This window comes from Scatophagus argus, chromosome 14 (genome assembly GCF_020382885.2).
Source record: "Scatophagus argus isolate fScaArg1 chromosome 14, fScaArg1.pri, whole genome shotgun sequence".
NCBI classification, from domain to species: domain Eukaryota; kingdom Metazoa; phylum Chordata; class Actinopteri; family Scatophagidae; genus Scatophagus; species Scatophagus argus.
This window is the reverse complement of record NC_058506.1, coordinates 22,677,676-22,688,312: the sequence shown is the minus strand read 5'-3', so window position 1 is coordinate 22,688,312 and position 10,637 is coordinate 22,677,676. Positions and strand designations below refer to the sequence as shown.

Genomic DNA, 10,637 nt, shown 5'->3' with positions numbered 1-10,637 from the left:
CAGGGACTCACACTCCTGATCCACTTCCCGGATGTTTAATCCTGTCACTGCACACCTGCATCGACCTCACAGGGAAGAGGAGGTTCATCTTCACCCGCCCATTTGAGGAGAGTGTGTCCAGCTTCATGTTTATCAAGGTTAAAAGGTGTTTTAGGTGTTAAAGCCACACGATAAATCACAATGAGCAACATATTACCAAGCACGGGTCCTAAAAGAGAAGTGAAACGTGTCGTTGGGCAAAAATGACTGTATTTAATAAGCAAAAATGAGAATCTTCTCACCAGCGTTCAAAGTGAATTTCTGCTTTTGGAGCTTCCTGTTGACTCAACTGATGATATCTGATCTGCGTGCACTTAAGCTGCTGTTTTAAACGTCAAAGCTCAGCTTTTTAAAGGCAGAAGTGAAGCCTGAGTGAAAAAGGTCACACAAAGATGACATATGTGAGAGGGAAGGTTCAGAGCTGAGAAACACTCAACTGAACTGCATTACTTCCTGTTCAGACTCAGACTGGCTGGCAGGTGTTGTGTGCCCCTCAGAGCTCCTCGTGTGCCACAGAGCTCCAGTGTTGGCTTTGGATCTGTGCTCAGGTTTGTAGATGTGAACAGGAAGTATGAAACACAGACGGCTCAGTTAGCAAAGGCAACAATGTCACACAGCAGAAATCAAGTTTGTAAAACAGAAGTAAATATGTGATCTACTGAAAATAAAACACACACAGTTTAAAATCTGATTTGCATTTTATTTTGAAAGAACATTTACATCATGTCAGTGTGTCAACAGCCAGTGAAAGAACTCATTGACCTGCTGCTTCATCATGAGGCTGACTAATCAGGCTCAAGTCAAACCCGGATGGTGTAGGAGTCAGAGTGGGTGACGTAGCGGACCCAGCGCTGCGACGGGCCAGGCTGCACGGGCGACAGGCGCAGGAAGCGGATCTGTAGCCCCGTGACGGTGAGTTTGGGCAGCTCGAAGCTCAGTGCGACTGGACCGACCTCCAACATGGAGGCCGAGCTGAGGCCGGGGACCTCCAGCTGAAAACACACACACACACACCATCATAAACTCATCCATCCTGCTCTGTCTGTGAAACTGACACACAATGAAAAGCACCCTTCAATAGCTGAAACATTTGTGTTTTATGGAGTCTCCTAGATTTCACTTTCTTGATGGATCCATCAATCTATTGGCTTATTAAACACCAGAGAGGAGTGAAAAATGTCCTCTACAAGTTCCAGCAGCTAACATGACCAAATTCTCATCTAAAAACCATCAAATATTTGATGTCTTTGTGAAAAAAGAGGATCAATAATCAAAACAGTTCTTTAAGAATAATAATAATGTTGTTATAAAGACACTGTGGCGCTTTCAGCTAAATGCTAACATGTGGATGCTACGTAATTTTCACCATCTTTAGCACACCAGCATGCTAACATTAACCTATCATCAGTAAACACAAAGTACAGCTGAAGCTGAAGTGAATGTCACCAGTCCCGCGGGTGTTGGACACATTAAAACGTTGACCTGATGGTGGCGCTAGAGGAAAAGTCAGAGGATCACCAGAGTCGCTACAGTTCATCCTGAAGTGTGAACCACATTTCATCACAATCCCTCCAGTAGCTGTTGGGACATTTGGTGTGTGTGTGTGTGTGTGTGGTCACCTTGAACAGAGCAGACAGCTGCGTCCCTCCGGGGAAACGAGGGATCTGCCAGTGGACGGCTCTGCTCTGCAGCTTCAGCTCAGCGCTCTGGTCCGGACTGCTGAGCTCCTGTGACAAACTGAACCCAGAACAGTTCTCAGAGCTCATTCACACTGGTTCATCAGCAGTGTCAGGACAGGTCCACGTGGTGTCCCAGAGGTGACTTGGGGATGAGGCAGTGAGGCAGAAAGGCTTTCAGAGATGATTTGACAGATAATCCCAATGAGGACTTTCACATGATGGGACATTTTCCACAACAAACATGAGTCTGGACGGTGCGTTCACATGCATCACGGTTTGATATGTGTTGTTAGGCTCTGCCACAGCAGATGCGTTCAAACTTAGCGGGTGAGTCTGAATGGGGCTGGTCGATTGCAGGGTCGTCATGGTTACTGACCAATCACATCCCTGCTAGATGACTTTGTGATGTGAATGTGTGTTAATTTTATTGATTTAATTAAATAGACCCTCCTTTGATAACCTTATCTCTGAGTGTCACAAAGTTGTTCTTCCAGCTGGACTTCCAGGTGTCCTCGCTGAACCGTCGCTCCACACACACACGAGCCGTTTGTGTGGTGATGGGAATGTGGAGGAGAGAGTTGGAGGTAGGTAAGAGTTACTCCTCATCCTCCATCAGCTGTGCAGGTGACACAGCGCCGCTAGCTTCACAATACAAGTTCATGGACGCAGCAGCTAAATCTGTCCTGAATGAGGTTTTCCAGTAGATACCTTAGTTCCAACCTGACTGAGGTAACAGGACAGTTTGGTGTTTCTGTCTGTGGTGTTTAAGCAGTTTGGCAAATCCAAAGATCTCTACAAGGTGTTAACGTTAGCTTAGGTTAGCTGGTGACTCAACAGAGAGGTCGTCTCTGTTGTCAGGTCATTACGAAGGGTTGCTGGAGTAATAAACGGTGTCATTACATACAAGTCTACTGACTTGACTGACTGTTTCCCAGTCATTAGTCAGACCTCACATATTTCCAGTAAACTAAGACAACATCCATAAAAATAAAAGAGACATTCAGAGAATGACTGCAGAAAACAGCAAAGGAATTGCTCCGCTCTCATTGGCTGTAGCTCCAGATATTTAGCCAAGCTAAAGTAAGTTACTGCTGCCCCATAAAGCAGCTTTGCTCTTACAACCTCACTCCTAAACACACGAACTGTCCGATTAAAAAGACAACCAAAAGACTCAATCAGCAATCAGACAGTCTAAAGGTTGTCTTCTCAGTGACTCACTTGGCAGCTCACATCATCACTTCGTAAAGGTTTTGTTTCTCTGTTTGGGGAAGCAGTTCAGGTTTCAAACCGGAGAGAAGCAGATGAGTTCAGCTTAATGTGGACGTTCTCTAAACAGCAGCAGCAACATTTCCATAACTTTAAATAACAAATTCAGAGAGCTCCTCTCCTGCTTGCTACTTTGTTAATGTTGTTTCCCATTTAAAGTGAGAGACATCTGACCTCCTCCCTCAGCTCTTCATCTGTCTGGACTGAACTCGTCTTCTCGTCCACAGAGTCGACTCGATCACAAACCCGAGAGTCGTGTTGAAATAAGAACAGAACAGACTGCAGCTGGAGGGTTTTTACATACGGACCGATTTCCATAACAAACATCACTTTTCATTTGAATGTCTCACCTCACAGAGCCTTTGGGAACGGAGATGGTGGCACAGACATTGATGGCAGTGCTGCAAAAACACATCCACAACATCATCATCATCATCATCATCATCATCATCATCCCACTCCAGAGACACACTGAGTTATTAAAACACATCCACAGCTGCACCACCTTCTAGTTATTAACTATTAATTTACAGTTTTACAGCCGGAGCTGAAGGGACTGATGTTTGGACTGGGCAGCTTGTGGAGACTTTTGGTGACTGACCTCTTTGGTGGCAGATCACAGCGAAGCTTCAGGTACATCAGCAGTCTGCAGAGGAAAAACATCGACTGTGAGAACAGGACGAGACGGGACCCACAGCAGAGTGTTAACTGGACTGAGGGACCGAACTGAGGGACCGGGCTGAGGGACCGGGCTGAGGGACCGGGCTGAGGGACCGGGCTGAGGGACCAGACTAAGGGACTCTTACCTTCCTCCGCCGTCTCTCTCGATGGCTGGGAAGAGGCGGAAAGGAGGAGCTGAAGGCAGGTCGTCACTCAGCTGGTACTGCATCACTGTTTGCTGCAGGAGGAAGAAGAGCATGAGACAGATGAAGACGATGGAGCAACAAGAATGTAAAATCAGGAAATGACATCATCAGACAGCTTCTGATAACTTGCTGGATTAGTAAATGTAGGCCCTGACGGCAGCAGGGCAGCACATCAGCGGGTCATTGAGATTGGCTGATCTCAGCTCACTGACCTGACACGCACAAGTTCAACGCTAAAAACAATCAAACATGGACGAGCGTCCTTGAACACAGCACAGGAGAGTTTTTTTAGACTGAATAAAAATGAATGTGTGACATCAAACCGACTGTGTTGTGGGTTTCAGCCACACAGCAAGCAGGCTAATGTGTGTGTGTGAGCTTTATACACTCAAACATCCCAAAATGCATTGCGTCTCATGGCAGACGACACCACATTGTGGTCTGTTTTACAGTGTTGCATGTTTATGTCTAAAGTTACTCATTATTTGGGAAGCAGTACACGCTGTGTGTTCCAATCAGTGTGATTTCACACCAATAAGCTGTCAGAAATGAGAAGCTAATCAGTCTGAGCCCGACTGGATTGTGTCTGTTGGTCTTTTGGCTCCTTTAGGCAGGAGGAATCTGTGAAAGAGGCTTAGCGAGGCTCTGCAGCAGGAAAACAAAGTGTTCAGTTACATGAGCTGTTTACTTTGGTCCCCTCAGGTCAGCTACACTCAGAGTGTTAGCTACAGAGCAGTTCAGTTCAGCAGGTCTGAAAACAGTCGTCCGTCGTGAACATCGGGATCGAGACCAAGTTCATCCAGCAGCTGTTAAAGAGCTTCTGACCGTTCACAACATGAAGACACAGTGAGGAGATGAGAGCACCTCTCCCTGGCTGGGACAGAGTCGGAGGATGCGGTGGCTGTCGAACTCGTCCAGTCGGACCGCCTGGTGGAAGCTGCACTCGTCAACGCGAACAGCAGCGCCGTAACCTGAACAAGGAGAAACGCTGCAGGTCAGACGCTCAGAGACGACACCTGAAACAACATGACGCGTTTCAAACCAGTCAAACATGAGTCGTCCTCTGTGAAAAACAACACGAGGAAATGAAGTCCAGTGACCTGTGTAGATGTACACTCAACAGAATGTACGTTCACACACCCGCTGTCAGTTCAAACGCCACGTGTGTGACGGTAAACAAACAGTCTGTGCTTGGGAGTGAATGTTCAAAGTCTGAGTCTCCAGATGCATCTGATGAACAGCACAAACTTCCACGTTTCATTTACTGAGGACACGATGAGATCAGCAGATCTGCTGAGCAAACAGCAGCTGTGTTTCCATCCACGTGCTCTCAGGCACTTTTTAAACTTTACATTCAAAAAGATTCTCAAAGTTTAAACTCTGAAAATTCAAGTTTGGAATGTTTACACTCGTTTGAGGTGTAACAGTTGGTGTGCAGACTGAGTGAATCATGTGATCAGTCTCAGCAGCAGTGAGTGAGTGAGTGAGTGAGTGAGTGAGTGAGTGAGTGTGTGTGTGTTACCTCTCAGCTGTGATTTGCCAATGCTCAATTCTTCATTCAGACCGATTCTCATTTCTGTTGATGAAGGACAGACTGTCAGGTGTCTGATCAGGGATGAACCATGGGGATTTGTTTTAGAATCACCTGCTCCACATGATAACCAATAACTGATAATTCCACATTTTTGTATTTTAAAAATAAATTTGCATCCTGTGGTTTATGCACAGTAAGAAAGCCTGAGATGTTACGGTTGTTGTTCTCAGTGCACAGCGCCACCTACTGTATTGGAGGTCGTAGAGCCTCCATATTATCTGTGCAATTTAAAGGCTGTCATTTCAGCGACACACAGAACAGAAACCCGTCGCTGCCTCCTCTTCCTCCTCTGACCTGATCTTCGGTTGATCTTAATAAGGAAAGCTGTGGTGAAAAGGCAGAGCAGGAGCTGAACCGCTTGTCGTCTCCTCTCGTTTCGTTCAGCCCTTCTCTCCTGGCTGTCGATGCCTCAGGCAGGTGTTGATCAGTTCAATGCATCATCGTTCACTTATGTTTTTCTTTCTACATGTGTCTGTATGTCTAAATGTGTACTTATTCTGATTCCTGTGCTGGTTTTCTCTGTGTGACCTGTCCTCTTCCAGGTCTCTGTGGTGGAGAGGAGGTTGTATGCGACACCTTAAGCTGCTCAGTTGTCCTAATGGATACACATTCTCCACATAAACTTGAACTAATTTGGTTTATCAAAAAGTGTGTCATTGTGATCTAACAGGTTTAAACAATATGACATGTAGTTGTGGTGGTCAAACTGACCTGAGCAGCTCGGCATGTAGCACTTGACTCTGATCTCTCCCTCGACGTCAGCCTTCATCAAAACCCCCTGCAGCACAAATCACCGTTCAGCAGAGAGAAACTGAGCTTACATGACATCAGCACAATGAAGGCATTTTAAGTGTCAGACAGATCGCCGCTGCTGTCACGCTGATGTTACTCACATTGGAGCCAATGACGACCGACATCCTCTCAATCACGTCCACAAATATCTCGCTCTTCCCTCCCTGGAAACACACGTGTGGAAACTGTGAGGTCTGTTTCAGGAAGTCTACCATCAAGCTGGAACCCGACTATTTACTGGAACGTGTCAGTAATTCTCAAGACATCCTGCCCAGCTAAACTGTTATCTGTCACCTGTCAGCTGTTAGCTGTTAGTTTAGATCAGGCATGTCAAACTGGTCCACAGGAGGGCCGGTGTGGCTGCGGGTTTTCTTTCCAACCAAGTAGCAGGACACCAGACTTGACTCATTTAATCAACTGATCTCCGTCTTCAGACAGCTGATTGGTCAAACGGTGTGCTCTGCAGCCACACCGGCCCTCCTGTGGACCAGTTTGACATGCCTGGTTTAGATGCTTCTAACAACTGTTGAATCCTGGAAAAACTGCTGGGAGCTCGTCTATAAATAAAGAAACTTTTTAAGTTCCATATTTCTGAGGAGATGACTTTGAGTCACGTGAAACTTTGCAAAATTTAGGGTTCCTTCAACAATCAGCTTTAATGCAGAGGTAACCTCAGAGTGAAAGCTTTGTGCTGCTTTTTGAGTTTCTCTGAAATGACAACACACTTTGACGAGCCGTGGAATCAAAACAAACTAAAGTTCTACAACTTCTCTTAGCACGATGGACATTCCTGTGTGAAAACTGCCAATGTGTTGCAGGACTGTCCTGAGCAGCTGCTACTTAAAAACTATGACGAGATGAAGTGTGTGACAGCTCCTGTGACATCGTGGAGTTATGCACCTGCTCTCTGCTTGACTGGATGGGTCTGGTGGCTGCAGAGCTCGGAGCCACTTTACTTTGTTGTGTTTCTGCTCCAAACTGCAGCAAATCAACAACAACAGAGACACACGTTAAAGTTACTACATTCAGAAAAACAATCACTGACGCTGACTCATGTAAAGACGGCTGACGTGTCTCCACTTCCTTCCACTTAATAAAAGTGGAGCCAAAACATCTCTGATACGAACGCCATCAACTTGTCCTGGTGACATCATTTGGAGCCAGATTCTGTGCAGTAGTGTTGGGGAGGTGGAGCCGCAGTATCTAGTTCCTGCCCACATACCTATCTGAGCCAATCAGGAGCTGCGCTCAGGCTGTCTATCATGCAGTTTTAGCTCCTTTTTTATAGCATCAAATCACTAAATAAAGCCAAACTTATCAGAAAATGGAACACTTGAATAAACATCATGATGATAAGAATAACTGAAAATGACAGAAACCATCTTTGGGATAAATTTATTTGACTCACGGCTCATGTGCCACGTGCTAACATGGAGGGGGAGGAGCTTATGAGCTGTACTGCAGCCAGCCACCAGGGGGCGTCCAGGTGTTTGGGCTTCACTTTTGAGGAGTTCACATGTCAGTCATCTTTATGTACAGTTGATGGTGTGAACCTACCAAACCGACATTACTGAGGTCAAACAGGCTGAACGGTCTGGAGGAGACAGCTTCAGTCTGGATGAAATTCTTCAGGATGTCAGAGGACATCGTCTGGATGTAGCCATAATCCTGATGGACAGACAGACAGACAGACAGAGGGTTAATTCCTTCTTTCATGTCATTCTCCATGAAGGGTTGTACTTCAAGCTGAAGCTTCATTAAAGACTCTCAGTGTCTCTATTCCATCTCGTTTTCACTCTGACATTTTGAAGCTGAGCTGGAGATCTGGGCCCCGAGTTTGGCCTGCAAGGAGGAGGAGCCCTCGACTCACCACGACCTCGTCCAGCAGCTCATAGATGAGAGCAAAGTTCATCTGCACTGACTGCTCAGAAAGGCTGCCACAGTAATCTTTAACCAGAGCTGCTAACCTGAGGGGACAGAGAGACAGCCGGGTCAGTCCTTGTTGGGCATTTTAGGGGAACAATTTTATATTATATGATCATATTTATGATTAAAAAAACCCTGACTGTTTTGACTTCTTTAAATAAAGTCAAGTCAGTTTTATTGATATGGTGTCTCAGGACACAGAGAGCAGGTGTGGGCTGGACTCTGATGAATGGTGATCGACAATGAAGCTGTCACAGACGTTGAAACCTTCCAAATCAAACTCTGACCGACAGTTTGATTAGGAAACTTGAGATTTTACTAGTATTTTAACATTTGTTTTTTTTTTCAGTTCAGTATTTCATTGAAATGATGTGTTCTGACTTTATTACAGCAGGCTGCACCTGTTGAGGAACTCGATGATGGTGAAAGGGGAGGAGTCAGCTGTGGTCGTGGCGACCCAGTACAGTCCTCCCTGTCTCACATGGACGAAGTGAAGATCTTTGTGATTCTGTAGAACATAAACACAGGAAACTGTTTTCAACATGCAGACTCGATTCAGTTCTCTGCATTGGTGGTTCTGACAGGGAACATGTTTGGAAAGCTTTGAGAGTGCAGCCACAGGAATAAAACAACGTCCCTTTAAAAGGGCCTCACAGCATCCTAACACACACAGAGAGCGAGGCACGGTGTTACCATGACGACAGGAGGCTGGTCTCCAGTCAGTGCTGTGACCTTCTCATAGAAAATATTCTGGACGTCACTTCCTGCTTCTCCACGGACTGACGGAGAGGTTAAGAACACAATAAACAGAGAGTGAAGTCAGAAGCTTCGTTATCGTTTCATGTCTGTCACTTAGACGCCATTTTAAACTAAAAATTCAGACACAACCTCACTTCATGACTGATCATCAGAGCTACACAAACACAGTCTGTAAGCTGCAGTGTGTGGGATTCATGCCCTCTGGTGGTGGAGCTGCAGATTGCACCCCCATGATTAGCAAGTACAGAACAAAGCAAACTGCTCAGTGATATATGATTAAGAGCTTATCTGGAAAAATAAGGAAATATAATATAGCACATCATGTAATAGATCAGCTTAGCATATTAACACAATATGGATATAAAATATAAGGTGAAATGTAGTATTATGTAGCATCATATGCAGCATACTGTGGTACAGAAACACAGCACAGCACATAAAACATCATAAAGAAAAGGCTCGACCAACGGACCAAAACAGAGTGACATCTTTTTTGATTTGGCTTCAGTCATTTTAAATTGCAGGAGAAGAAGGTGAGGATACAGTCTTTATAGATGAGGTGGTCGCCTTTAGAGGACAAGATGAAAACCTGGGAGATCATCCTGCTGACAGACAGACAGACAGACAGACAGACAGACAGACAGATTGAATCAGCTGATGCTTAAATGTAATAAAAAAGTTGGGGGGGTCCGTTTTGAGTGCAGAAAACTACTGAATACCTGGGGATCAGTAGCCTGCCGATGATAGTCAGTCTGGTTCCGGTTAATTCGACAAAATCCAATTTTATCTCTTTATTCGATTATTTTGTAAAATAAACGCTAAAACCAGTTATTAACACCGACATGTTCTGTTTAGGCAGTTTGGGGAAGAGATCCCACCAAACTCTACTTAATATTATATGTCAATTTCACATGTTCATGTATACTCATGGATATTGTAATGTTTCCTTTCTTACACCTTTATGTCACACGGGTAAAGTTGATATCTAACTCACTACAGAGTTTACGGGCAATTCACACTCAGATTTTCACTAAAATATTCCAGCAGGCTACGTGAACCAATCCTGATATAAAACAAATAATGTTGAGAAAAGCTTGACTCGTCACATGCCGAAATTGTCATAGCTGCACAGGATGCATCCCCGAACTGCTTTTAAAAGGCGCATGGGAATTAATAACGAATAAAACTACGTTAAACTGACCGACATTTTAAACGAGCTCACTTTACAAGCCTGAACATACGAAAATTGGCTATGAACACTCCTCAGAGTAGCCATAAGTTCACTTACTGTTTTACTTACCCACAGAAGGCTTGTAGAGACAAAAGGTAGACTTCCTCGCGTTAGCTAACGCTTTATGTTTACGTACTCATCCATTAATGTTTACTACTGTTACTGTACGTTAGCCCGACTACAGCGAGGAGCGGACGTCAAAGTGAGCTATCGCGGCACACTTAAACATTTCAAACGAGAGTAGTCCATGGTAAACAGGTCGCTGACCTATTTCTACACATAAAACTGCTGAGTGGAGCGTTAAAAGCTCCCCTGAGTGTCTGAAGCTGAAGTCTGTGTTGCTAGCTGCTTGACTTCAGACTGACATACTGCTTGCAACTGACTGAGAAGATGGCGTAGAGCAACACAGCGCCACCTGCTGCATGGGCGGGTAAGTTGTATGTTTTTACAAAATAACTGGTAGGTCAAATAATATAATTTACATA

The 10,637-nt window shown here is 45.0% G+C and overlaps 1 protein-coding gene across 4 annotated transcripts; it reads right to left on the bottom strand.

The window, feature by feature from the left end:
* Nucleotides 1-196: 196 nt before the first annotated feature.
* Nucleotides 197-10,553, bottom strand: ap4m1 (adaptor related protein complex 4 subunit mu 1). Of its 4 annotated transcripts, XM_046410548.1 has the most exons (17): nucleotides 10,222-10,551; nucleotides 9,465-9,526; nucleotides 8,856-8,941; nucleotides 8,564-8,670; nucleotides 8,107-8,203; nucleotides 7,794-7,904; nucleotides 7,137-7,214; nucleotides 6,338-6,400; nucleotides 6,156-6,222; nucleotides 5,373-5,426; nucleotides 4,715-4,821; nucleotides 3,791-3,882; nucleotides 3,586-3,630; nucleotides 3,335-3,385; nucleotides 1,659-1,776; nucleotides 802-1,031; nucleotides 197-577 (listed from the first exon to the last, which is right to left on the bottom strand). In XM_046410548.1, exons 2-16 carry the CDS (start codon nucleotides 9,520-9,522, stop codon nucleotides 840-842), a joined length of 1,326 nt encoding a protein of 441 aa, XP_046266504.1. In that variant the 5' UTR covers nucleotides 9,523-9,526; nucleotides 10,222-10,551; the 3' UTR covers nucleotides 197-577; nucleotides 802-839. The 4 variants fall into 4 exon arrangements, with proteins under 4 accessions (XP_046266504.1, XP_046266502.1, XP_046266503.1 ...); XM_046410546.1 differs by lacking the exon at nucleotides 197-577 and having other exon boundaries at nucleotides 719-1,031; XM_046410547.1 differs by lacking the exon at nucleotides 197-577 and having other exon boundaries at nucleotides 719-1,031; nucleotides 9,465-9,523.
* Between the last annotated feature and the right edge of the window lie 84 nt (nucleotides 10,554-10,637).

Coding starts and splice junctions, on each gene's coding strand:
- ap4m1 (XM_046410548.1), bottom strand. CDS start 9,522: ATGATCTCCCAGGTTTTCATCTTGTCCTCTAAAGGCGACCACCTCATC. Junction 8,204..8,563: donor ATCATCGAGTTCCTCAACAG/GTGCAGCCTGCT, acceptor CTGTCCCCTCAG/GTTAGCAGCTCTGGTTAAAG. Junction 1,777..3,334: donor GTTCCCAAAGGCTCTGTGAG/GTGAGACATTCA, acceptor TTCTGGGTTCAG/TTTGTCACAGGAGCTCAGCA.